Source organism: Aspergillus nidulans, chromosome IV, assembly GCF_000011425.1.
Source record: "Aspergillus nidulans FGSC A4 chromosome IV".
NCBI lineage: Eukaryota > Fungi > Ascomycota > Eurotiomycetes > Eurotiales > Aspergillaceae > Aspergillus > Aspergillus nidulans.
The window spans coordinates 1,707,102-1,734,018 of record NC_066260.1 but is presented as its reverse complement, the minus strand read 5'-3'; the positions used below and the strand labels follow the sequence as shown (position 1 = coordinate 1,734,018).

General features: G+C 52.2%; 9 protein-coding genes across 9 annotated transcripts, besides 1 other annotated feature; 6 read left to right on the top strand and 3 right to left on the bottom strand.

Moving 5' to 3' along the window:
* Positions 1–26,917: part of a sequence feature (contig 1.129 1..627835(1)) that runs on past both edges of the window.
* Positions 1,148–2,158, top strand: ANIA_10945 (uncharacterized protein; the record flags this gene model as incomplete). Its single annotated transcript, XM_050612010.1, has 3 exons — positions 1,148–1,249; positions 1,295–2,024; positions 2,070–2,158. Exons 1-3 carry the CDS (start codon positions 1,199–1,201, stop codon positions 2,156–2,158), a joined length of 870 nt encoding a protein of 289 aa, XP_050467974.1. The 5' UTR covers positions 1,148–1,198.
* On the top strand, positions 2,716–5,109 carry ANIA_10957 (transcription factor domain-containing protein; the record flags this gene model as incomplete). The annotated part of the gene is made up of 3 exons (XM_050612009.1): positions 2,716–2,867; positions 2,928–3,609; positions 3,661–5,109. 3 exons carry the CDS (start codon positions 2,716–2,718, stop codon positions 5,107–5,109), a joined length of 2,283 nt encoding a protein of 760 aa, XP_050467973.1.
* On the top strand, positions 5,260–7,114 carry ANIA_10958 (putative MFS transporter; the record flags this gene model as incomplete). Its single annotated transcript, XM_675689.2, has 6 exons — positions 5,260–5,823; positions 5,897–5,957; positions 6,016–6,263; positions 6,332–6,725; positions 6,803–6,934; positions 7,005–7,114. 6 exons carry the CDS (start codon positions 5,260–5,262, stop codon positions 7,112–7,114), a joined length of 1,509 nt encoding a protein of 502 aa, XP_680781.2.
* On the bottom strand, positions 7,223–9,205 carry ANIA_07511 (1,3-beta-glucanosyltransferase gelE). Its single transcript, XM_675688.2, has 2 exons — positions 8,911–9,205; positions 7,223–8,845 (listed from the first exon to the last, which is right to left on the bottom strand). Exons 1-2 carry the CDS (start codon positions 8,989–8,991, stop codon positions 7,307–7,309), a joined length of 1,620 nt encoding a protein of 539 aa, XP_680780.1. The 5' UTR covers positions 8,992–9,205; the 3' UTR covers positions 7,223–7,306.
* On the top strand, positions 10,830–12,898 carry ANIA_07510 (hydrogen/calcium exchanger domain-containing protein; the record flags this gene model as incomplete). The annotated part of the gene is made up of 7 exons (XM_675687.2): positions 10,830–10,833; positions 10,898–11,827; positions 11,875–11,907; positions 11,954–12,255; positions 12,306–12,539; positions 12,614–12,732; positions 12,782–12,898. The coding sequence occupies 7 exons, from the start codon at positions 10,830–10,832 to the stop codon at positions 12,792–12,794; spliced, it is 1,635 nt and encodes a 544-aa protein (XP_680779.1). The 3' UTR covers positions 12,795–12,898.
* ANIA_10968 (uncharacterized protein) lies at positions 12,990–13,525 on the bottom strand (the record flags this gene model as incomplete). The annotated part of the gene is made up of 1 exon (XM_050612008.1): positions 12,990–13,525. Exon 1 carries the CDS (start codon positions 13,407–13,409, stop codon positions 12,990–12,992), a length of 420 nt encoding a protein of 139 aa, XP_050467972.1. The 5' UTR covers positions 13,410–13,525.
* ANIA_07509 (uncharacterized protein) lies at positions 14,024–15,067 on the bottom strand (the record flags this gene model as incomplete). Its single annotated transcript, XM_675686.1, has 2 exons — positions 14,024–14,369; positions 14,604–15,067. The coding sequence occupies 2 exons, from the start codon at positions 15,065–15,067 to the stop codon at positions 14,024–14,026; spliced, it is 810 nt and encodes a 269-aa protein (XP_680778.1).
* ANIA_07508 (putative C6 transcription factor) lies at positions 17,093–20,017 on the top strand (the record flags this gene model as incomplete). Its single annotated transcript, XM_675685.1, has 1 exon — positions 17,093–20,017. One exon carries the CDS (start codon positions 17,093–17,095, stop codon positions 20,015–20,017), a length of 2,925 nt encoding a protein of 974 aa, XP_680777.1.
* Positions 23,964–26,463, top strand: ANIA_07507 (putative C6 transcription factor; the record flags this gene model as incomplete). The annotated part of the gene is made up of 4 exons (XM_050612007.1): positions 23,964–24,340; positions 24,405–24,516; positions 24,607–25,286; positions 25,386–26,463. 4 exons carry the CDS (start codon positions 23,964–23,966, stop codon positions 26,461–26,463), a joined length of 2,247 nt encoding a protein of 748 aa, XP_050467971.1.

Here is a 26,917-nt window from a genome sequence, read left to right as displayed (position 1 = left end):
TGTCGATGGTTGGCTGAACAGCGAAACAAGCGAAGAGCCACTCTTCTGATCAGTATCGGACGAAATGACGAAGCCTGAGAAACGTGGAGGCGAGAGGCAGCAGAGGAGGGGATGGCGATGCAGTGGCAGCAGTCACGGGTGGCGGCCGAAAGAGCGGCAGCCCAAATTGACCGCTCTTATTGGCTATGACCCGAAGGAGCCAATAATCTCACTTCACATCCACTGCCGCTTTTAGGAAGCAAAACCATATGGTGCTGCTTAGAAATCAGCCACGAGGGTCGATTCTGCGACCTTCTCAATTCTCGTTTCGATCCCTAGAATTAGATCCAGACAGCTAGGACGATCATTCAGCCTCATGCTCCATCATCACAGGCGTCCTATTCTACGCTTGCAGGCTGCAGCTCCAGCCCTGCCTAGTCTATACCCTGCACAGGCACTGCGCTACAAGTTTACGCCGCAAATTCAGTTAATAAGTTATCAATCAACCTGGAAGTTCCAGACCCCATCTTTCGGATGCACGGCAGGATCCCGTGACTAGCCCACCCACGAAAGAGCGGGAAAATCAGTGGGCTGCTTTGAGCCAGAATGAGGAATCCACGACATTGCTTCATTCGCTGACCATTTCAGATCAAGGCTTTGCGCTTTGGAAAAAATTGCGGACATTCCAGGACCAGGATCCTTGGTGAGCGTGATCCTATTCGATATGCGGTATTTGTGGCTTCAGGTCTGACTCATCGGGTCGATGCTTTTAGTCTGGATAGGCGCATACGGCCGGCCCAGGCGGGCGGTTTGAATTTCGTAGGGCGCTCCGGATGTCACCCCATCCGACAGAGCTATTCGCTTCACCCGTCATGCATTATTATTGCAGGAGGAACCAGTTTTTTTCGGGTTCGCTTAGTATCGGGTCAGGGTTGACAAGCATCTCACATAGACCCGCCGTTGTTCTGTAGGCAGGGCATTCTCTCGTACAATACTTGGTCCCTGTCATATGGGATCTGGTTATACATTATCTCTAGAAAACAGAGGACCCGTTTTCTGTAATAATGGGCCATGTGGCGCTGTAGATCACGTGACTCACCCGTCAAACGACTGAACTTCAGACTCATCCGACCAGCACGCGTGCAGACTGCAGAGTTCACGACCAGCAAACTACTCTACCCACACGAGCTCTTGTGTCTCGTGCCTTTCTCACATCGATATGACAGACGTCGCGGCCCTGGAGGCTGAGGTCAAGGAGTTCAAGCTTCAGGTAGGTCAGGCCGATCGCTATCGCGAGCGCAACTAACCGGCGCAGCTTGAAACCGTTCAATCAAGTTTGCAGGTAGACCCAGATAACACGGAATTACAAAGTCTCAAAGCTGAGCTGGAAGAACTTATAAACCTCACTGAAACATCAATCGCCGAACTCAGACCTGCAACTCCCCAACCAACCACCGCTCCAGCAAAATTAAAGGGCTCGAGAGATGACAACGCTTCGAAACCCGGCTATCGCAATTCGACGGCCGAGCAGACAGATGACAACACAAACTCCGGCCCGGCTTCGTTCTCCGTGAATGAGCATGTACTTGCCCGCTGGGTATCGGGCGATAATTCTTTCTACCCGGCCCGCATAACATCCATCACCGGCTCGTCCAGCAACCCAGTCTACATCGTCTCTTTCAAGTCATATGGGACGGTGGAATCGCTAACCGCAAAAGACCTCAAACCCATTTCCAACAGTGACTCGCGAAAACGCAAGGCTGATGGAAGCCCAGGCAGTTCAAACCACTCCCCAGTTCCTCAACCTCCCCACGCGAGCGTCATCTCGGCGGCAGCAGATATCAACCCGGCATTAGCCAACCAGGCTCGCAAGGAGCCCAGCAAGGCCACCGATGGGCCTGCACGTCCAGCGAAAGTGTCGCGAAAGGTCAAGGCCAACAAGGAGCTCGAGGCGGGTAAGAACAAGTGGAAAGATTTTGCTAGCAAGACAAAGATTGGGCGGAAGGACAGCATGTTCAGAACTGGAGAGGGGGTGAATGCTCGAGGTATGGTCCCTAACGTTGATCAACAGTCAGTACTAATTCGCGTAGTTGGCTTTACCGGCTCCGGGCAACAGATGCGCAAGGATCCCACACGTACACGACATGTCTACCAGCAGGGCGATGATGATAATTATTGAGGGTTACCTTATGAATTCATGGCTATCTCTAAACCCATTGTCTCCTGCACGTTTCTATGTTGCATCGCTAACCAGATATGGTGGCAGATAGTCTTAACGGCCATGCCCGTACATAATGCAAAATATGGTGACAGAAGTCTGCAAACATGCCCAATGTCTGTAGCTCAAACCAGTCGGCGTAGGTTGTGATCAGTTATATTAGATAGACAAATGAAAGAAGACTACTATCGGGCTCATCCTGTTATTGTAAACTCGGTCTAGATTCGTAGTCTTCGTCAAGTCTCGGCAAACTGATAAAACACCGAACCTCCGACTGCAACGCCGAACTTCATTTCCCAGTAGAGCTGCAGCAGTAACACCAGCCATCCCTCCCTACGTCAGCCCTGCGCTTCTGATTATTGAGCTAGTGGCATTCCTTTTCTTGGCCTATGACCAGCATGATCAATGAATCGCAAAAGGCATAGCAGAACCGCCGATTCGCCTGGTGAAGCCGTGAAACGAAGGAAGATAGTTGCGTACGTTGATCTACGTTCTCCGGGATGAAGCCTCTTACTGACATGAAGCCTGCTCGTCAATTTAGATGCGAAAGATGCCATTCTCATAAGATCAAATGTTCTGGTGACCAGCCCTGTACGAAATGTCGCTCCGTCGGATGTGCTGATGAGTGCCAATACCCGGCACGCGACCGTCAAGTCAAAGTCAGCGAAAGGTAGACTGTCCAGTATAGGCATTCTGTGTCCAGGTAGGTCTAGGCTAATATTGTCAACAGTTATTTAGAACAAGTTCTGGCCGAGAATCAACGCCTTCGAGCGCAATCGGCCTCCTCGGCAAATACCCCCGAGGCACGTCCTGGGGCCGAGCCCAGCCACTCCCGTCTTTGTGCGGACGGCTCAGACGAGGTTGAAAGTGAGGACGAGGGCAACACCGGCGTCCGAAACCCCATAATTGGAGACCGGGCCTGGTTTCATGCCTATGACCCCTCAGCACCGCCAATTTTTGTGGGCGAGGCGGCCTGTACGGCGTTCGCAACCCGCTTCCGCCAGTTCCTGACGGGAAGCAATGCAACGGCACATATCCGGCGCACGCAATACGTCAAAGAAGAGAATATCGCGCTCGCCAATGCAGGTGAGATTCGATGGCCAAGTCTTCAGCAGGCGCGGTTGCTGGTGCAGATCGCCATACGTCAAATCAGTTGCATATACCATGTGCTGCTTCGAAAGTCAACCCTAGACAAGCTAGAGGAGATATATCGGACAGGGGACTTTGAGTGCACGGTAAACCAATGCAAGTTCTTCGCGCTGTTTGCGTTCGGTGAGGCATATTCGATGCGTAGTGAACCAGCCTCGGGAAGCAGGGTTCCGGGGACGTCTTATTTTGCGAGAAGTTTGAGTCTCGTTCAAGTGTTGCCCGAGAGGACGAGTATCACACACCTGGAGACATTGTTGCTCTTGGTACGTATCATACCTAGCCAGCATCAACTCGAAACGCTGCTTACAAGGTAGTCCCTATTCTCCTATTACCTGAATCGTCGCCACTCAGCATATGTTTTGATCGGCAGTGCCATGCGCCTAGGCTTATGCATTGGCTTGAACCACAACATTCCCGAGTCCCAGCTTATAGACCCTGTCGAACGGCAACACCGCGTGCGCATCTGGTGGACAATTTATATTTTTGACCGAATGTGGGCGTCGAAGATGGGCTTACCGTCACAGATTCTAGACGATGACATCCACCTCGACATGCCATCAAGCACATTGCCGAAGCAGATTTACGAAGAGCAATTCACTGATGCAGAGTATATCAAGGCAAATATAAACCTAGCGCGGATTGTGGGCGAGACGACGGCGAAAGTCTATAGTCGGCGTAAGTACAATGAGACATTCCTGCAGAGGGTGCAGAAGCTGCTCAAGGCGCTGAAAAACTGGGTTGATACGCTTCCTGAGCATTTACGGCTGAATGTTGAGGATCCCGAGATGAATACGAAGCAGGTTACCTCTATACACCTTGCTTTTAACCAGGTATTCCTCCCTGGACTTAGACCTTACCCCACCAAATCAACTAATGCCGACATACAGTGTGTCATCTTAACAACTCGTCCAACCCTCCTCCACCTCCTCAGACTCACAGAAACCGGAAATACAACGACGTCGTCTACCACGACCACCAAGGAAACCATATCTCAGCCTCTTCAAACGCTTGGCGAAGCTTGCATCCACGCCGCACGACACTCTCACTCCCTAATACTCACGAAATGGATCAACGGCTCCCTTCCCGTCTTCGGATATTTTCATGCACACTACCTCTTTTCATCTTCCCTCGTTTTGGCGATGTCTGCCTTCGTGCCGTTGCCTCTTGGTTCCCCTGCAGATCTAAATGCCTTTGAGACCGGTCTTGAAGTGTTGGCGAGTATGAGTGAGAACGGAAACCTCGCAGCGAGCGAGTTCTATCATAACCTTGTGCGAGTCAAGGAGTGTCTTGATTCTTGGAGGGCAAAGAAGGGGCTTGCCAATGGGAGTGGAAGCGCAAGCCACAATCGTGGGAGTCAGAGTCAAAGTCAGGGACCATTTGGGACTGCAACTGGTTCTTCGGCGCCTCTATCGCCATCTAACTCCTTGGTTCGGCCGGCTGGACAAGGACAAAACTCAATGCCAGCGTCTCTCTCAGGTCCCATACCTGGCCTTTTGCCTACCTACAACAACACCAGCATCATCGCTCAGAACCCTAACCACAATCCTACTTCATCAGCCCCATGCGCATTAGATGGGAACGACTCAAGTCAAAGCCAAGTTCAAGGCCGTGTAGCAGGCGGCTTCACAACTGCAATGGCCTTCATGGAGCCGACGATGCAGGACTTCCTAGCACAGACAGACTTAGACTTGGGATTACTAAATCCAGTTGAGACATTTATGGACCATGTGGAGGGTTTATACTCTGGACATGAGTTTTCTTGACTCTAAATATCTGGTGTGCCTTGGATCGAATTCCATTTCTGGGGCTGTTATAGTTCGGCGCAGGCTGCCGAACCTCTGTCGTCAATCCTCGGCCCTGACCACGGCATACCGAACGGAAAAGAATCCGTTATCTGACTGCCCAACAGACATATGAATGCAAGACTGCCTTGTTTATTATTCATAAACCTCTATCAGATAAAGTTGGGCCTTGAGGTGACAATGGAGGACCCCGAAAAAGTTGCCAGCTCCAGCTCCAGCCCAGGAACAAGATCAGCATCACCATCACCCAGCACAGTCCGAAAACCTCCAAATACTCACACCTCAGGCTTCCTTCTCCCAAAATGGCACAAACTCATAATTCTCTTCGTCGTCTCCTGGATGACGCTCGCCGTCACATTCTCCAGCACCTCCCTGCTACCGGCAACGCCCGAAATCGCGCTCGAATTCAACACAACGACTGAAATACTCAACATAACAAATGCAGGTGTGCTCCTCGCAATGGGGCTCTCGACGCTTTTCTGGGGCCCACTCACCATCTTAATCGGTCGCCGGCTAAGCTACAATATTGCAGTGGCTGTCCTGGTCCTCTGTAGTGGGCTCACGGCAGGGAGTCGGAGTATGGGCATGTTCACGGCTTGCAGGATTCTGGGCGGGTTCACGGGGACCAGCTTTATGGTTTCGGGGCAGACAGTGCTGGCGGATATCTTCGAGCCCGTATGTTGATCGCTTTTCTTTCTCTATTGTCTTGGTTTGAATTTGAGGGGTTGACGTGGTGTACGTACTATAGGAAATACGAGGGACTGCAGTAGGATTCTTCATGCTGGGCACTGTGACTGGGCCTGCGATTGGTATGCCTCCTCTTATCATACTTCGTCCACGCTGTGTTTATACTAATGGGCCATGCAGGCCCCTGCATTGGCGGCATAATCGTCACCTTTGCCAGCTGGCGAAATATCTACTGGCTGCAAACCGCCATGGCCGGACTCGGGCTCGTCTTGTCGTTGATATTCGTACCGGAAGTGCAGCAGGATATCTCCAGCTCTGACACACAGAAGCAAAAGGAAAAGGAGAAGATCACTCTCCGATACGCATTGAAAGTCTTCAACCCAGTCCGTGTGTTTAGGCTTTGGCTGTATCCGAATCTGCTTTTCTCGGTATGTCCGTTGCACAGCAAATACCTCGTAACAGAATAATATGAAAGTGCACGTACTGACAGGAGTAGTTTCTGACCTGCGGCCTCCTAGCAACATATCTCTACGCCCTTCTTTCCTCCGCCCGCACAATATTCAACCCGCGCTTCAATCTAACTTCCGCTCTAGTGTCCGGACTTTTCTATCTAGCCCCGGGTTCCGGGTTTCTGGTCGGTAGCGTTCTCGGCGGCCGGCTCTCGGACTTGACAGTGCGAAAATACATCGCACGACGGGGATTCAGACTCCCCCAAGACCGTCTGAACAGCGGACTCATCATGCTCAGCCTTGTCCTTCCCGGCGCGACTCTGGTTTACGCGTGGACGCTTGATCAGGAAGTTGGTGGAATGGCGATGCCGATTATTGCTGGGTTTGTTGGGGGTGTAGGCCTAATGGGGAGCTTTAACGGGTTAAATACTTATGCGGCTGGTACGTGTTTTCTTTCTTTTCTTATTCCAGACCTTGCTCTCGGTGGATGAACGCTAATATATGTGTTTGGTATGTAGAAGCCCTCCCTTCTCACCGGGCGGAGGTCATTGCGGGCAAGTATATCATTCAGTATATTTTCTCTGCAGGGGCGAGCGCGCTTGTTGTTCCGTTGGTTGACAAGATCGGGGTGGGTTGGACGTTCACAATTTGTATGTTTCCCCCCTTGCGGTGGATGCAGAATTTAAATGGTTGTTTGGGACTAAGCTGACTGTGTGCCAGCTGCGTTTTTCACCCTCACTGGGGCAGTGCTGGTTTTGCTTATTGCGCGGTGGGGGATTGATATGCAGCGGTGGGTGGAGAGGAGGGTTCTTCTTCCAGAGAAATCGTGAGCGGGTTTACAATGGTTGGCTGGTTTTCATGTGTTGATATTCGCTGCATAGTAGCCATCATATACACAGGTAGTAGATAGACATTAGACAAATAGACCATGACGTTCATAAAGTTGACGAAGCAACGATATATTGAAGTTATGTACTAAAAGATCATACACGAAAACAAAGTTATATCAATCAAATCTTACACTACAGCAGAAGCATACCAAGACCAGCAACAACACTGGTCATGATGTAGGCGCCGAGCTGCCAGTTGCCAACGTAGACAGCCATAGGACGGGGTCCAAGTCCGGCAGCACCATCAGAGGTCTCACTGGACGAAGAGCCAGAGCCCGAAGCATCACCGCCAACACCGCCGTCGGGTGTATTAACGTTGCCGGTACCGTCTGTGCCAGCTTCGTCAAGCAAGGTCTTGCAGCTGTCGCTTGAGTCCTTGGCGTCAACGGTCTCACCGCGGCCGTCAAAGTCACAAGCATCATCGCTGTTCTGCGCCTTGTAGTATTGGCTCATGACGAAGGAAAGCTGCTGCTTAGTGGTGCAGACGCTGTAGGCTCCGTATGTGCCATTGACGGCATCAGCCTTCTGACCGGCGCAGTACTTGCCACCCTCAAGGCCGCAAATGTAGCCGAAGATTTCGCCGTATTCTTCCTCGTCGACGTTGTCCTTCACCTTGCAAGTGAGAGTGTCCTCCATGCAAGAGCAGAGGTTCGCGTTAGGGGAAGGAGGAAGGTCAGAGCTGGCTTCCCAGGCCTTGCCGACGGAGGGGCATGTGGGAATGGCAGTGTTGCTGGCGGTGAAGGTCTTGCTGTTGACACCAGTAGCGGTGACCTTTTGCATCTGGGAGGAAAGGTAGGAGAAGTCGTCCCGGGTCTTGACATCGCCGTCATCGATGCTGACCAGGCCGTAGTCGTTGGCTTCCTGGAAATACATGTAGACAATACCACCGCTCCACACATCGTTCATCTGGTCACCGTACAGGACAGGGACATCAGTGAACTTGCGAGGACGAGGGTCAATGCAGCCATATTCGGAGAAGAAGGCTGGGACGGGGTAGTCCTTGAATTCCTCAGTGCGGGCCTTGTATCCAGAAGCAGCAAAGCTCGATTCACCGCACCATTCGTAAATGTTGTAACCAAACATGTCAATACGGCTGTCCTCGTCACCGCAGACCAGGTAATCCTTCAAGTCCGCACGGAGTTCGGCGTCATCATCAGTAGCGTATCCGACAAGCAGAGTATCACGGTGGTTCTTCTTGATGTAGGCCTTCATGTCACGCACGGCAGCCTTGACGAAAGCAATTGAGTTGGTGTTGGTGTTGTTGTTAGCAACCTCGTTACCAGCAAAAAAGCCGATAACATTGGTGTAGTTGGCAAAAGCATCGATGACACTGGTGTAGCGGTTGTACAGATCGACGTTCCAGGCGGGATCGGCACGGTTGATAGACTCACTGGGCGAGGACAAATCGGTGATCAGATAGATGCCGGCGTCTGCCAGCAGACCCATGCAGCGGTCGTGGTTCTTGTCTGGGTTGACGGCATAGGTTCGAATCACGTTGGTGCGCAGCTGCTTCAGGTAGGGAATGTCGCGCTCACAGTCGGAGTCGTCGGCTAGGGGGTCAGTGTAGTCCGCGTTGTCCGAGGCCGTGCCGTTGGAGGAGTACTCCTGCTGGTAGGCAACACCACGGATGAAGAATTCAGTGCCGTTGTTGGAATAGAACAGTTTGTTGCCCTACGATTGACCGTGTCAGCGCCTGGTAAGGCGATTTCGGTGCCCGTGCAACCGGGCTGGCTTACCTTGGAGGCAATCACGGGCAGGTCGGCCGCCAGGGCGCTGCCCGCGAGGGCGGCGCCGGCAAGGGCGAGAGAGAATCTCATTGTACAAGAGCAACAGAAAAACTGGAGAACGAGTGTCAAGAACCGGACGATCAGTTAGTCAGTGGTTGATCACGAAGATCAATCTTTCGAGCTGGTAGCTCTTCGCAAAGAGGGCACGAAGAGATCGATGGAGTATAAATAAGTCAACAGAACGAATGACTGACGACAAACACACGTGTGCCGGTCGACTGATGGAGAATGGATAGAAATGAAGAGGCAGGAAGACTTGAGGGAAAGAAGAAAGGTTGGGATGGGATAGGATGGAAGGAAAGGAGTCGAAGTAAAGGCACTGGAGTGGGACGGCGGCGCTGAGACGGGAACGTAATACGCTGCTTGTACACTCTAGGCAGTCCCCGCTAGTCCACAGTATTGTAACTTGTCCCTGAAGGCAGTCCCTTAAGTCCCTGTAGTCGCCAGGGTCTGGAAAGGGACGAGCAGCCCGACGTACCTAATGTAAATAATGATATTGTTTCTGCACCATTTCATAGTCCTATGAGCTACAGCATCATGCATGCTTGGGCTAACTTGATATGTCATTCTTACTGCATAACAGCTGCGAGACCGGCATAAATCGCCTTTGTCTGGGAGCGCTAAGAATATCTGAAACTAGACCGAGGACCAGACCCTGAACAAACCCTTATTGGCCAGTGTCCAAGTCATTCTTACTGGATTACTGTAACATACGGTTAATACATATGTAATGCCCAGGCTTGGTATTGGTCTTATATGGTCTTATCCCTCAGCCAATAATGCTTGTCTTTCAAGCAGCTTCATTACCATCGGTCGCTCTATTTATTCTCGGGATAAAGAATGAAAAATGAATATCTGGCCCACAGTGAGAAGAGCGCCAGCCGTTTAACTGACAACAGAAGATTTGGGCATTGGGTGGTCGGTTCCTGGATCCCGACCGTGCTGTTCCAATGGTAGCGACATGGGAACGTGGATAAAGAAATGCGACGCATTTACTTACCAGAGATTAACTCCCAGTCAAAGGTCGCTTTGATCTCGTGCCCGTGCTTTGTCCTCTATCGTCCCGACCTCATTATGGCGTTCCCTCTTTCGAGGATTCGGTGTGGTTGGCTGCAAGGCCTGTAATATCATGCTAACAAGGAAACTGCATAACCACACTTTCTAAGCCAATCAGACGCTCTATCTCGTCTACATGAAATGGCAGGGGTTTCAGGTCCAATTAGCACAAGAGTTTGCAGCAAGGGCGAAGTGAAGAAGAATGAATCCTTGAATTCTGGACGCGCCGTTATCCAGCGTGTCTGCCAACCTGCCAAGAGTAGGAAAGCTTCGCCATGAAGTCTTAGCGGCGATCCGATAGCTCGATGTCTATCAATATCCTGGCATCCTGCAGATTCTGTCGTATTGATATCAGGGCCAGTGACGCATTTATTCTCACTCAACCTTTCCGTTTTTGTCGTTCTTTACATTTCTGTTTCCTCACTCTCGTTCAGGCAATTTTACCATATTTATTTGTTGTGGGATCTCTCGGACGATCACTCCGTCACCGGCGTTTCTCGATCCCCCTTTTTTGACCTCCAGACTCCAACCAGCCTCATCTTCCACTCCAGGCAGCAACTTATCCAAGGCTAGGGTCTCTATGAGCCACAGTCCCATTATCTAACGCCTCATTGAATCGGAGTAAGTGTTGTACACAGCCCATCATTCGTCGTGTCTTTTTCTGCCCAAATGCTGGCGCAGAAGCCTCGTGGCTACGTGGCGCGGCAAGCCCACGTACTGATGTGGCTGAGTCACTGTGTATACAAAAGAATGAAGACAGTCTAATGGTTTTGTAGTCTGATCCAATAGTCAAGAATTTCACTGCGCTAGACATGCGTGAGCATATTCCAACTCCTCTTGATTTCCAGTCTGACTCGTCTAGATATTTACAAAAGTCAAGCCAGGCACCTGGCCTGGTATGATCAAGATGGCGAACCCACGATCCATAACCCCTTCAAGAAATTTCGAAGAAGCCCGCGACGGACGAATTCGATCCAGCTCGAAAGCAGGTTGACACAATTCTCCTCTGCTGGCGCCGTGCGCCCTGAGGAGGAAATCCGGCGCAATAGAGAAATAAGAGAAGGTCTGGGCGGGCCCGCTCATTCGGACTCTTTCCCACCCGGCACTGGGACGACGGTGGATTCAGTAGCACGGCCCGAAAGTATGGAAAAGGCAGAGCCGGAGCCTTCGATGAGCAGTGGCGACCCCATCAATGTTTCAACTCGTGCAAGCCCGGCTGGGGAGTCAGAGGGCATACCTCGGAAGCGGACGCGGTTTCTAAGGCTAAGCGAGCCTTCGAACGAAGAAGGTAAAGAAATTTCCGAAGATGAACTGCGGGACAAGCAGAAGTTTACGCCAGTGGGACAATTCAAGGCCACTGTCCTAAATTCATGGATCAATATTCTTATCCTTGCCGCGCCGGTTGGAATTGCGTTGAACTATGTTGACGTCGACCCCGTGGCAGTTTTTGTGGTCAATTTCATTGCTATTATTCCCTTGGCGGCTATGCTGAGTTTTGCAACGGAAGAGATTGCCCTAAGGACAGGCGAGACGATTGGAGGTCTCCTCAATGCCAGTTTTGGAAACGCTGTCGAGTTAATCGTTGCCATCATTGCCTTGGTCCACAACGAGGTGCTCATTGTGCAGACATCCCTCATCGGTAGCATGTTGTCCAACCTCCTTTTAGTTCTGGGGATGTGCTTTCTCTTCGGTGGCATCAACCGCTTGGAGCAGCACTTCAATCCTGTCGTCGCGCAGACAGCAGCCAGTCTTCTTTCTCTATCGGTCGGGGCTTTGATCATCCCTACAGCTTTCAACGCCTGGTCCGACGGTACGTCAAATTTCTATTACCGCATTGAAGAATACTAACAATCGTAGCGGACAAATCCAAGACTGCCCCGCTATCCAGAGGTAAGGATTGTTCCTCATTACCAAGAACTACTCTCACCAGTATTAGGAACTAGCGTGATCCTTTTGGTCGTTTACGGTTGCTACCTCTACTTCCAGCTCAGTACACACGTTGAGATGTACAACGCGCCCAGCCAGAAATCCGAAAAGATACGCCAGAAGGTGTCCGAAGGCGACGCCAGTCGCGGCATTGCTCAGATCGGCCATATGTCGGCTGCACTGGCAGGAGCGAACAATGAGCCAGTACAGGACCCTGACGACGAGCCGGAAGAGCCGCAGCTTCACATCTATGTTGCGATTGCGACGCTGTGCATCTCCACTGCACTCGTCGGCGTGTGTGCGGAATTCATGGTACGTCTATTTCGTTAAGATTGTCAAGAATAAGGCGCTAACCCGAGCAGGTTGACTCTATTGACGCGCTGACAGACCGCGGCGGTATCTCAAAGACCTTTGTCGGATTGATTTTGCTCCCAATTGTCGGCAATGCTGCCGAGCACGCAACGGCAGTCACGGTAGCGATCAAGGATAAAATGGATTTATCTATTGGAGTGGCCGTGGGCTCGAGTATGCAGATTGCCATGCTGGTTCTTCCATTCATTGTCGTGCTCGGCTGGATCATGGGCAAGGATGACATGGTACGTTTTCTGACACCGATTGATAAGGCCGACGGTACTAATCCTAGTAGACGCTCAGCTTCGACGCTTTCCAGGTGATTCTACTTTTTGTCTCGGTGCTCTTGGTAAACTATCTCATCGCCGATGGGAAGTCGCATTGGCTTGAGGGTGTTTTGTTAATGATGATGTACATCATTATTTCGGTCGCCGCCTGGTAAGTGCAGTCCCATTTCAGTCCGATTCTGTCTAACGTTATTGTGCAGGTTCTATGGATGAGACAGCCGCTCGTTTCTGATATATCATATCACCGGCTCGGCCATTTACTTCATGCATATACAATTGATACCTCTTATCACTCCTAATATTATATGTTTACCTTCTTTTCTCTCTCGAGTACCTAGACCCTAGTCTCCGGGCTGTCAACCGAATGACATATGTCAGCATGTTCGAGTGGAGCTGACGGGGTTAGTGTTACCTCGTCCTGGAGCTCGAACCATCGGGTAAATATTCAGGACCCGGACGGAGGGAATGCCGCATTGCTTTAGTTCTAGCACCCACGGAACAAACTCGGTCCTCTACCTTCGTTCTCGCTTTCGCTACATGAATCATTCTAGACGAGGTGGCGGTGGTCGGCCAACCTAGCGTCCAGCTCCGGCTTTTTATTATTTCCTTATGAAGTCGATTGAAAATCCGCGAATCAAATCCCGAGTCGAATGGGATGGCTCGGGCGGCAAATGAAAGACTCGAGCCTCGACGCAACAAACTAGCGCTAGACTGCTCAAGACGGAATTTCCGGGGTTCGTTGGATGGAATTTGGAGAAAGCTCTCAAGCTCCGTTCCAGCTCCAGTCCGTTTCTGGCATCCCGTCGGCCCTGCTCTCCGTCCCGGCATTATCAGGCAAAATCCAGGGGGACACCGGTGCTGATGTTGGATGGGATACCCTCCAATGAGTGTGACGGGTTTAAAGCTTGCTAAGTCTGAGCCGTAGTTGCACGTATTTCAGCCGCCTCCGTACGCGGGTTTCTCAAGAGGATATCTCCTCCGTAGATTACCTAGGTAAATGGCTATCGCCGAGCGTCAAACCCCGTGACTTGGCGCTTTCCCTACACTGGTAGGTCCTTATTACCTAGACCCAGGGCCGTAGAACTCCGTAGGTACCCATATGCCGGGGCCCCGGTCCAGGTGGGTAGTTGGTCACTGGCCAGCCCACTACACCCTCCCCGGTGGCTGGGACCAGTCAGCCTCGACACGAGCATCACCATCAACATCAGCAACTTCCCCATCTTCGCATCCGCGTCAACACCACATGAAGAGGCTCGATTCAGATTCGCTTACTTTACGTGTCACCTGAAGAACTACGCCCGTGCTCATGGCGCCGCGTTGCTTTATCTGACAACCCCATTCTGACACCTAACCTTGATCCCCCCGTCGCCGGTTGGACGACCTGTCATGCCTGCGACTGCAAACCTACTACTAGCCAACCTAAAGCATACCCCGCCTCAAGCTTATAGGCCAGAAATTCCGGGGTGACGGGTCGGGTGAGCCACTGAGCGTCGCCGGGTCGTGATGTACGAGGTCCTAAGTGGTAGGTGGCCAGTACCGTGGATGGCCGTGAAGAGGGGACTCGTCAGATCCCCATGCCCTTGATCTCCCGAGGCCATTCTGCGGCTGGCTGGGCGGTCGGTACGCACCGTACTCCGTCGTCTCGTGGTTCTGCTGGGATTGTCATCCTGGAGCATAACAGGGCCTACTAAGAGTCCAAGGAGGTCCAAGAACGCATGCACGAAACCTCGGGATGCAGGGGCACGTAGCCTCGCACCCTTTACCGGAATCACATTCTCTTCGGCTGGTCTGGTCGGAAGTTGAAAGTACAGCCGGCGCGTCCAGGACTGCCCAATACGGTTGTACCAGGATTGTGCCGCACGGCAGATCTCTTACTACAGGTGGTATATTTATTTACGCGACTGTGCCAGTGCCACTGGCACAGTCTGGCCAGTCCTGGCCAGTCCCTACCAGGACTGGGCTCTGTGCTCTGTGCTATGCCGGCACGGCTACCTACAGTTGCCGACGAGAATGCTGTCTTACCTGTCGTCAGTTCCCAATCCCTTCATTCCTGCCCTTGACTCCGTCTGGCTCCCCACCACACGCGCGGCCCCAGGATTTCGAGCCAGAAATCGACCAGGGCAAGAATCTGAGCCAGCGGTTATATTTACCCCGTTCAGCATCGGCGAATCTCCGGAAAAGCCCGGGCGGCTGTCTCCATTTTCTCCATTTTTCCCACGGAGGTATCTGGCGAGTGTAACGGTTGACGGGTTTGCACGGAGCTGGCGCGGTGATGTTACCTGAGTGTGGGAAATCGGGTACACTGATCCCTGCGGCTGTCCTATCGCAGCGCAGCAATAAGACTCTGCCTCAAGCCAGATGGCCGCTGAGACTTGCGGGGTGCCTCGGGACCGGTTAAATGCGCGGGGAACTTCCGTTGCCGGCCTGCTGGCAATTCCGATCAGTCGGTCACGCTCGGCTTGTGGGTAAGCTTTGTCTGGAGTCATGGGACCTGAGGTTTCTTCCAGCGCTTGGCGGATGTTTCATTATTTGCATAATTCTCGCTTGGATCAGTTATTTTAATGGCTTGTTCAGTGTATCCAGTTTAGATTGAGTGTTGAGTCCACTATTAAATAAATCGTTATATCAGTATTAATCAATATTTAATCCAGTCAATTCAATGATAAATTCTGCGTTAATTCAGCGTCAATTCAGGGCTAAATGACGGTGACCAGTCCCTTATTACCTTTACCTTATTACCGTTTACCAGTCTTAAGTCGGCCGCGGTCGGGAACCAATCCTGGCCAGCTGCCTTCTGCCCGCTACGGGGTCTTGCCGGCTCTGGCTGCGAATGCCTGAGTGCCTGATTCTTTTTATGCCGGATGTTATGCCTGAGGCCGTCCGATCATCTTCCCCGCGGGGAGTCTGCATGACCTCCACAGCAGTCGGTGTATGGGGTCTGGCTAGTCTTAAGAGTGCTGACTATTAGGGTTGATGTACTTTTTTTTCCCTGCAACTGAAAGATGATCGCTGAGATTTCATTATCCCACATGGATTTCATTTCATAACGAGATTAAGTACTGTCGGAGTCGCACTTGGCCCAGTTATGTAATGGGTCAAGTGACGTTCCACACGGGCTGCTGCTAACCGGCTTCGGTCCGTGTCGGCGCTCTTTATACAGTGCCAGGGCGGCCCCTCGTGGCAGAATGCTGGCTGAACGCTGCTGAGACGGCTCGTCGTCGTGTTGACCGGCCGCTGGACATGTCCAGTAGTCCTACCGACAACGTCGGCTGGTGTCTGGCCATTTCACTCTCTTTCAGAGTGCGCGCCGGAAGACAGGAAGCAGAAATCACATTCTCGGCACTCGGAAAGGGGCTCCACCTTGGGGCCTGCACGCTCCGGCCGCTCGGTCTGGCTTCGCCTGTGCTCGACTGGCTCGTCGTCCAGTCGTCCTCGTTAGTTCATCTCCGGACTCTCTCTGTCGGGCCTCTCCGCAATTTCTCCAGCCTGCCCAGGCTTTAGTCCACTGCTTCCATCAGCCATTTTCGCTTCCGTTCGTTCTTTATTATTCGCCCTCCCCTACCCTTCTTCGTCTCGCTCTTCTCTTCCCCCTCTCTTTTGCGTCGTCCCCCCCCCCGTCCCTTACTCCAGACGCGTGCCTGACTGGAGCCCCCGACGCTGGGCCTCGACTGACTCGCCTCCCCCACACTCCGCGCTCAACTTCCACACTAGGTATTCCACCCCATCGATTTCTTAGCTTCTTAGCCCATTTCCCATCCCAATTGTCAATTCGTATTTTCTATTTTTCATTTTCGATTCCTATTCTTTTTCCTATCCCAATTTGCATTTCCATACCCCGTCTTCAATTGACTGCCGTTCCCCGGCTGCGTTTCCTTCACCGGTTTTGCTTCACCGGACTGGGTGGTTTCCCGCGTCGCTTTTCGTGGTCGTTTTTCGTGGTCTCTTTTCGTTGTTTGCTTTCGATCCCTGCCCTCCTGCTGTCCTTGTGCACGGCTCGGGTTAGGAGACGGAAAAAGCAACGGGCCAGCAAACCCACAACGCCGTCGATGAATGTTTCGTTCGTTCTGCTGAATTCCGTTGACGTCGTACTGACCGACCGTCGAACAGTCCGTGGCCCGGCCTTGAAAGACCTGGAAGGGCTTGGAACTTCGCGTTGAAATTCGCGTTGAAATTCAGGTTGAATACATTTCCTGCGTTGCCCTGCCCGGTGCAATCCCCCATTCCTGCCACCCAGACCAGCCCGACCAGACCAGACCGTCCGACTCGCTCGCACCGGCGGAATCCCGGGAATTTTGTCGGAGAAATACAGTGCATACTGGAAGCGCAGCGGCCTGCTAGGGAGTCAAAGGAGCCACCCGCGTTGCGACCGCTGTCGCCGGCCCTGCACTCTCCCGTCGTCCCGGCCGTCTATCGTGCTCGCTTGCCGTCCTGCCGTCTCGCTTTTGCTGTGTCCTTGCCTCTACGTTTCTGGGTGAGACGGGCCCGTCCCGTCTGAGCAACCGTCTAAAATCATGCGGTCAAGCATCGCCTGCGCGCGCTGCCGCCGAAGTAAAATCAAGTGCGTTAACTCCGGGATCGACACTACCTGTCGCGCCTGCGAGTCTTCCGGTCGAGAATGTGTTTATCCGACGCCTGCTATCGGCGTCGGCGGTGCCAAACGAGATCTTGCCGCCCTCGCCGATGGCGAGGACCGCAATGGCGATTGGGACAGCCCCAAGCGCCAGCGCTCCCGCAAGGCCGTCGGGCCCTCGTCCGCGGCCAAGGATGCTTCCAGGGCCTCTCTCGATGCCCTGGACTCGTCCATCTTGACCCTCAAGGTCTGGGAGGCTGTCCTCGATCTTTTCCAGTCGCACTATGCGACTCTTCTCCCCTTCCTCCATCCCGCGTCTTTCATGAGCCAGATTAGGCAGCTTTCTGGGAGCCAGTCTTCACCATCGGCGCCTACAAATGCATCCATCTCTAATCCCCAAGACCCTCCTCGAGATCAGGCGCCGAAGCCGTCGGCGCCTCCTGACCCGCTGATCCCTCTCGGCGTTCTCGCTCTTACTGCCCGTTTCCACCCTCAACTCGTCGCCTACCATTCACCCGCCTCACCAGGGCACCCAACAAATCCGCTCGCTGCTTCGGAGTTCTATGCGACGGCGCTGCGCAGCCGACTAGCCGGCGTAGATGGTGCCAGTCTCGCCGTGCCCGACCTTACCCGGGTCCAGGCGCTGCTCATGCTCGCCTTGCATGAATGGGGCATGTGCCGCGGCAAAAGTGCCTGGCTGTATGTTGGAATGGCCATTCGCCTGTCCCAAGCCATGGGGCTGCCGTTTGAGCTGGAAAACGACGTGGTCTCTCGTGACGTACCGCGCTCGCCAGCCCTGAAAATGGAAGCCGATATGTTCGGCCTGCCGCGCCGCCCCGAACAAAAGGAGCAGACATCAGACGAGGTGATCTCGCAAGAGACGAAGCGTCGTACTTTCTGGGCGTGTTTCATCCTTGACCGCTCTCTGAGCAGCGGTAAGTACCGGCCGCGAATGATTCGGGTCAAGGAGCTGGGCATTCAGCTGCCTAGTGACAATGCCTTTGCGTTTGGAGAGCGAGTGCGGACATCACGCTTGAGCGACCCGGTCGGCCGACGTCCTCAAAGCTTCAGCTCCCAAGGCGTCCAGATTCCCGGTATCCGTCAGAGCATTGGCGGGTTTGGTGACGAGAAATTGATCCCCAATGGCTCGGATAACCGCCCATGGTCACCTGTGTCGAGAAGAAAAGACTCTGCTGACGATGAGATTGATCGGTGGGAAATCGGCGCTGAAGAGTCGGTTTTGAGCCGCGCCGTTCGTATCATCCGAGTGTGGGGAAGTATCGCCAAGTGGTCGTGTGCTGGCGGCCGACGAAACGAACAATTACCTCCGTGGCATCCTGATTCACGCTTCTCCCGGCTACGAACATCACTCGCAGAATTCCGCGATGCCCTTTCTCGTAATCTGCAGTACTCTCCCCGCAATACCGATACCCATATCAACATGTACAAGAACACTCTTCCCCCGTACACCATCATGCACCTCGCCTATTTCCTTTCCGTCATCATCCTTCACCGGTCGTATATGCCTTTCCTTCCTGTGCGCTGTACAGAACCTATTGGGCCACTCGACGAGCCAGTGGACAAGACTGGCATGCCAGAAGGGTTCTGGCGTGATAGTGCGCGCGAACTCTTCGCCGCCGCTCGGCAGCTGATGGACTTAGTTGTTACCTGCCAAGAACAAGGAGTGCTCGTCGAGAATCCGCTCGTCGGGTTCGCCATCTATAACGCCGCATTTGTCGGTATTTACGCGGCACATTTTCCGCACATGGATGTTGATGGCGTTCTCGCGCCGGTATACCGAGGCGACCCGCAAGGCCCAGTTCAATCCCGCAAGGTTCTGGGTATCCTTCGCGAGATGCGGCCGCGCCTGAAGATGGCAGCTGGCTGGTTCCGCACCCTCAACCGTCTGCATAGCTACTTCTCCAAGGTCAAGCGCGACTACCGCCGTAACTCGCGGAGATCAGATATGTTGCCGCCAGACGCGCTCGACCCGCACAGCGGCAATGGCATTCGCCCCGTGCGTGAAGGTGGAGCTGGTGGAGGTCTAGAAGAGTTCAAGCTTCTTGAGAAGCTGTTCCTCGAGTTTGGATCCATCGACGACCAACTTCCTGATAGTCAGGGTAGCGAAGAGGACGGCGACCGCGCAACAAACATCAGCGAAACCGGCAGCAATCATGTCCGCAGCGACCCTGGCGATCTTGGTGAAGGCCCGCTCGACGGCGCTGGCGGCCGACGCGAGTCGTGGGTCCCCGTTAACAGCCCCGGCCTACCACTCCCCAGCATAGACGAGCGCCGGCCAAGCCTTCCACTACCGCCAAGCCGCGCTCTCCAGTCCCAGTCACCCTTCTCACTCCCCTCCCTTCAGCATCAACATCAACACCAGCATCACCCAGACGGCCAATACAACGGTTCCTCCCCGACTCTTCCCTCTCTCGCTCCAGCAAACGCCTACGGAGGCCTCCCGCCAGGCCCTGGCCCAACAGCATCAACACCGGCGTCCTCTGCCCGTCTGCAACCCATCAACTCCTGGCTCAATTCACGCTCGCAACCCCCGCCAACGTCTTACTCGCAATCCCTTCCACCTATTAGCGCTGCTGCACCAACACACCATCTCCAAATGCTCCCGCTGCCTGGATCCGTCGGACACCCGGCTGCATCTCCCCCTGCCACAATCGATGGCCTTGAGAGCTTCAATACCCTTTGGTCGACTAGTCTTGGCGGCGACGATGTTCTTGCGTTCCTGGAGGGAAGCAACTATGCACAGTCTCCTAGTTCTGGTGCGGGCGTCGCGGGAATGTCTGTACCGTCTGAGGTTGGTATTCCGACAGGTTGGTTAAGTACGGTCTGGACGGAGTTTGCGCGGTGACGGTGACGGTTCCTTTAAGCAGGACCAGAACCGCCTTCACCTTGTTGTTGCTCACTTTCTTATGTTCTTTGTACTATTATTCTCCGCGGACGAGATATGTTTATTCTCCGTCTGCTCTGTCATGGATACGACCATCATGCGAATGTCTCCACTGCTTATTGCTTAGGAACGGATTGGAATGGGTATGGGAAGCGCGGGCTGGCTCGGTTTTCAAAAGTCTTTTCAGCTTTCAGGGGATGGACTCCCTCGGTGGACATTGGACACTAAACCGGGCCTCCAGCTCGGTTTTGACGAACGACTTGAACGGAATGGGTTGGGTTGGATGTTTTGAGCGTGGCGTCTGGTGCTTCAACTGTATTGAACTCAACTTGAGCTATCATTTGCTTTCCTGTTATTCGGTCTTCCCTTTTTGTTGTATGTGTGTATGTACCCGACATCCATCTCTCAGGTCAATTCGTTCGATTCGATTGAGCTCAATGGTGGGTCAGCTCTGGTCTGTTCAGTACATTCCATATTACCATTTTTATCCCTCAGTTTGCAGACATCTTCATTGTGTATTTCGTACGATCCCGTGCTCTATTTACCTGGTTCGGTTGGCTCTTGCCTACAAGCTTGAGTATGGATTTCTGACGCATCAACCCATCCATATTTGCATCAATATCTTGTCTCTGTCCCTGTCCCATTTATATCTTACCTGCTGTGGCTCGCTGCGCTTCTGCCAGTCAATATCCAAAGTCAGATACAGTGTGGTCAAGATAGGCTGGGAGTTTCCAACTCCATAGTGCGGTAGTCAGTTATTCACGGGCCCTGGCCAACAGCATAGGTATGTCCTTAGCTATCTGCTGGATCACTGGATTCTGGTTCACCATATTCCACAATACCTGTTCTCGCAGCTAGAGAAGCGAAAGACAAGGCTCGGCGTACCCATGAGGGCAGAATAGCTAGTTTTGGACGACCTGCATCTAGTTTTAATAGAGTAAGAGCAGTATTGGCTAACCCGCTCCCCGTCCACTCTGCTTGTTTCTCTGGTTAAAAGGAAGAGTAACTGGCTTATGGTCTGGATGTCGATCTGGTTTTTTTGGGGCACCTACCAGTTTCTAGGTAGTCATTGTAGAATCTCCTGTTGTTGACCACGATTGCTCTAGTATTTTCGTAGACCTTGACGACACAGGATCCATCAACATAGAAGGGTCATATGTTAGAGCATTGAAAGGCTAAAGTACAGAGAAGTCAGAGAGGACTGGGCTGGACTGGGTGATGTATTGACGGTATCAGTTGTGCACTCGAACTTGCCAGCTACTCTTGTACTAAGAACTGGCATATGACAAATCGGTTTTATGATTTTATGGATTATGCTGACAGGTTATGAATCCCAATGACCACATAGAGCCCCCAGCCCGGTTGATATCAAGATGGCTGGGCTTTAAACAAGAACCGGATCGAAGCCTTTTTACGGTTCTCGAACGTAAAAAGCTTGATTAAACTAGCATTTGAGCATCTATCTAGTCTGGTTATAGAGAATAGAATGGAGGAACACTTAAGCCAGTCTTCTAGAGAGTGTTTTTTGTCTCACTTATAAGGTTTTATCTAGCCAAATGATTGTTATACCTAGCAAAGCACATGATGTCTAGTGCAAATATATATGCCCGCTCAGACATTAGTGCACAGGAATCGCATTGTTCTTGCCAGAGTCTTGGTCTGGATAATGTCCTGCTATACCGTGAACGGAATATAGTTCCGGGTTTAGCCATCAATATCGACCAGTTGGGAGTCTGGGAAGGGTCTAGTGGCCCAGCAAGAACATGACCATTGCTGTGGCTGGCTAAATGCTTCCAATTCTTCCCATCTGCACTCCGCCGCCCCTCTTCGGATTCATTTTCCACCCGTCGCTAACGGCGTTAACTCCCTCTCGTCTGCGCGGTGAAGCGTGGGCAAAATTTGTCTCAGCGCGCCAGACTCTATTCTACGCGACCCATGTTTCTATGCCTTCCCTTCTCTGCGGGCGTCGTCGGATGATTTCATAGCACAAGTTTCACTTCATAGAGCTCACCTCCTGCGACTGGTTCGCTGATCTCGAATAAATCGAGGGGTTGCTTCATTCCAGGTTAGTTTCGAGCTATACTGCCTATGCCCGTTGGGATTCGTGGTTGAGGCGGGCCAATATTTCCAGTCGCAGCAGCCTGATCCTTTACCTCACTTGGGATCTTATCTAACACTGCTATAGCTGGATATCTGACCGCACCGTGCACGAAACCGACGTTCCTCTTGAATATGATTGACTATGCGTCGCTTCAGCTGCCAGATCATGCGGACGAAGAAGTCCCGAGGCATGGACGGATGAAGCCGGTAATTCATGGTTGAGAGTGACGAAGCAAACGGCAATCCCAGGGGTCAGCCATCAGCAGGCGACATCACAATTGTTCGTGGGTAGCAGCGGTTTGAGCGACAGAACTGACTCAATTCCCTCTTCCTTCCCGGTTATGGATCGAACGGGCAGCTAGCGATACGAAGTACTTCAGCGAGATGCGATCAGCCACTTGACTCTTGTGATGATGCTGGAAGCCCGTGATGCGAATTCGATGTACTCCGCGATTTGTAATTCGCCATTACGGCGACTATACTTGCTGTTTGAATCTCGAAGCTGAGTTGCAGGATGGTCTACTGCGTCTTCGCGATTTTGTGATGGCCTCATTCGCACCGATTGGTTTATCAGACGTCGAATTGACGATAGCTCCAAGGCCAATCTTGGAGTCTAGACCAACACAAACGCAACGGATTCACCAATGGAAGAATAGAAAACTTCAAACTTCATCGCGTCAATCACTCAATGATAAACGCCATGAAGGGGTCCGAGTAGAATGGGCATTCCTCCAGAGAAGAGTTTCGCGAATCCCCTTCCTGGCCCCAATTTTCGCTGTACCTGCCTTGCTGTCGATCTGGATATAATTGGGTCATTTCTGGCTTTGAAGGGAATATCACTCTCAATTGTCGATGGAATCGCGTGCTCGATGCCTAGGTTGAGCAACCTCAAATCACTCATGGGAGCCTAACTGTCGTTTGCTGTTAACCGCGATTAGCACCCCGAAAGCCAACGAAGCATCCATCTATGACGGAAATTTCAATTCGACTATATAACAACGCCTGATACGCATTCATTAACGATCTGGCTCGCCAAACTGATACTTCCTCTACCGATCGTCATCCAATACCTGATCGATTGCCCAAACCAGTGTCTCTTCGTTGCCACGCGGAATCCATGGTCTGCCCTGGCTCACTGCGACAGTGGAAATTATCGAAGAATCGCAGAATGGCAATGCTTTCGCCAAATGCATGATGCGATGGCGATATGTTGGATTCTGCGTTTTCTGAAAAGCGTCTGAAAACGATCACTGAAGAGCACCTTTAGACCCTGAGGCTCACAGGCTCAGCCCTAGAGCTGCAGAATGAGTGGCCGAGCATTTAGGTGGCCTGCAATTCGCCTGTTCATGTCGGGTGATGCCAGCAGCTGACCAAATTGCTTGCCAACCATTCGGTCTGGGTTACGTCAATCCGGCAGCGCAGGGACTCTCTCGATAAAAGGGAGACGAGAAAGCTATATATTGGTATGGAGAGCCTATTTTAGTTGACCCATGGAGCCTCCCGTGCCTGCTATAAAGTTTAAAAACCTGGTATGATTGGCGAGGGGAGCGAGTTCCGCCCGCTCACGGCAATCGCGCAACCGGCTTGTACTTCCGACCTACCACAGCGCAGCAATGATTGCTCACCTACACAAACTACCTTCAGCCTGTTGAGGGGCTGCTCGACAACCCTGTCCTTGCCTGATAACTTCCCGAGGCACAACAAACCTTCGCCTTCGAACGCACCTCTGTCCGTTGTTGCTTGCAGTTGGATCCTGGACGAACGAGCCCAGTGACTACGTCTTAGCTGCTCCGCATCCTCAATGATAATGGGTGATCCTTTTCCTTTTTCATCAACACCCTCGTCACAGTTTCCAGAAAATGAACCGGTTTATGGTTGGGTAGCATCTGGGTTCTCGCAGACTTCCTTTCCATCTCAAGGACCGTTTGAAGCGACATCTAACCAGGCGGAGGCTTCCAATGCCTCCGCTATTGTTCCCCCAGAGCATTCATTGAACAGCAAGGTTGCAATCCCACGATCAGTGAGCTCAACAGCGGCGCCGACGCGCGGGCGGGTCAGTCGAGCGTGCGAAAACTGTCGCGAACAAAAAGTGAAATGCAGCGGGCAACGTCCATCATGCCAACGATGTCAGGAATCAGGGATCCAATGCTCTTACGGCGACCGGAAGCGGGAGAAGTTGGCTAGGTGCGAAGCTTAGCTAGAGTCCTATCGGGTCGACAAGAGTCTGGAATCTGACGGACTGAAATAGGCGACTAAGTGACCTCACGACGCGGGTTGAATCGTTCGAAACGCTGCTGCAAATCATCTATCCAAACTTGGACTCTCTGTCCGCCCAGTACGTTGAACAGATTTTGAGCGATGTAAGCGCTATTCCTTCGCAGTCGATTTGAAACGCACTCCCCGCACAAGCGTCCACCTTCCAACTTTACTCAACGATTATCTCATAACAGCAGTACGACAGCGATCAGCCTTTGAACCATTTACCGTCAGAACTGCCCTACCCTCTTTTCACCACTGATCCGGGATCTCCGATTGGCACAATCGACTTCACCGATGAAGATTTCAACCGCGATGAGAAGATACAAGCTATGGGCTTCGTGGGGGAGCATTCGGAGATGGCGTGGATGTACAGGCTGAAGAAGACCCTACATCATTTCCAGCAAGGTCCGTTGGGCAAGGACCTAGATCGCAACTATGTCACCAAATTGAACTACTTTCTGGACGATACCGAAGTAGTTATCATGGAGGACGTTGACTTGTTCCAGCGCCCGCTTCCTGCGGTTGCTGACCGTCTAGTCGAAAGCTATTTTCACCTTGTGCAACCATACTTTCCAATCGTCAGCAAGGCCACCTTTCTAGGCCAATACAAATCCTTCTATTCCACGCCTTCGGTCCGACCCGGAAAACGGTGGTTAGCAATTCTTAATCTAATATTCGCCATTGCTACGAAGTACGTTCATGATTCATCGAAGGATACCGAAGCGAACGCACACGATCATAAAATATATTTCTCTCGAGCATGGAAGCTCAGTATGGGCGACGTTACTCTTCTGGACCACCCAAATCTTCAACAAGTGCAAGTCGAAGGGATGTGCGCTTTTTATCTCATGACGGTGGGCCAGGCTAATAGGTCAGTCATTCTCCCCCCTCCCCTCTTTTTTTTTTTTTGTTTTGTTTTCAGCATTTGCGTTCAGGTTCAGGAGGCGCCAAGAGCTAATATCCTCTGAAGGTCTTGGAGGTTGTCGGGGATTTCAGTCCAATCAGCTGTTACGATGGGGTTGAATCTCCGAAATGAGAGCAACATTATCTTCTATAGCTCAAGAGAGATTCGTTATAGGGTCTGGTGGGCTGTATATGTTCTTCACGTCTTACTATGTGTGATGAGTGGTCGTCTCCCCAACAGCACCGAAGACTCCTGTACCACGCCTCTTCCGGTGCCGTTTGCCGAAGAAGAATTCTCACGCAACGAAGTTGAGCAGTTAATTGCAGACCATGAGGCTCGAACGGTTTTCATGCAGAATCTAGTGTCGCGGTCCTCAACGCAATCGGCAGAAAGAGCGTTGATACCTGAGTTGACCAGGCGGCAAACTCCCAGCCCTGGCAGGCTTAGTGATCGGATTGCGTCGGCTGCTGCCCATGTTCTTACGCCAAACGTTTCACTCCATTTTCTCCACTTCGTCGAACTAGGGCTGATCATGCGACGGTCTATTGAAGCCCTGTATGCTCCGGGAGCGGGGCGAAAATCATGGCGCTCAATTGAGATGGTCATCTCTGCGTTAAACAGTCGAGCAGACAGCTGGCTCGCAAAACTTCCAGCTGAGTTTCGTTTTCTCCAAGGAGCACCGGCTTGCGAAAGGGAACGACTCAATCTTGCGTTTTCCTATTATAGCACCAAGATACTCATCACCCAACCATGCCTTAGCCGCATCCTTTCGCAGGCTTCATGGGATAACCAGAATGAGAGCTTTTGCACTGCAATGGCTGCTATGTGCATCGATATGGCTAGTCAAGTGTTGGATCTCCTACCTAACACTCTGGACGTTGCTTGGGTCTGTCGAATGTCGCCTTGGTGGTGTATAGTGCACTATATCATGCAGGCCATCACCGTTCTCCTGATTAGCTTGTTGATCAAAGAGAAAGCGAACGCTGGTCAGAACTCAAGAACTATTGATAATGTTTCCAAAGCAGCCGACTGGCTTTCCGTCTTGGCCGTTAAAGACCCATCAGCACAACGAGCTTGGTCTGCTATCCAGGATTTGTTGGCTCACCGCGGATTCGAGACTGTGATGAAATCTAGCCGAACCTGACGCACTAAGTTCGCGGGACTCAATCTGCGATTATCGCCGTATCCCGCTCATGTATTTCTCCCTATCCCTCATCACCAGTTTTGTGCACACGATTAGGAATGGTGCGCTGGCGGAGTTCAATAAATTCAGAAATTGTCAGTCTTTTATCCACCCACCTGTGTATTCAACTCGCAGTGCTCTAAATTACGGTCCAGGTTGCACCGACCTCAGACAGCCACTCATCGCGTCTCTTCCGGTCTCCACTCGCAGTTACCTGGGCTGCGCATAGTAAGACCATCAGGTACAGTCCGCACGATACTGATACCGAATCTGGTAGCGCCTTCACCTTGATTGATGCTTTTCAGTGGCCGGCCAGCCACCAGGCAGCGTGCCGCAACCACTCTATTGATCAAACCAATCATTGCTTGGCTCGCTGATGTAAAACAGATGCATCGATCCCGCTATATTGGCTGAT

Bases quoted from the DNA above. Each gene is read 5' to 3' on its own strand.
- ANIA_07511 (XM_675688.2), bottom strand. From the start codon at position 8,991: ATGAGATTCTCTCTCGCCCTTGCCGGCGCCGCCCTCGCGGGCAGCGCC. The intron at 8,846-8,910 runs GTAAGCCAGCCC...GGTCAATCGTAG, and splicing joins TGCCCGTGATTGCCTCCAAG to GGCAACAAACTGTTCTATTC.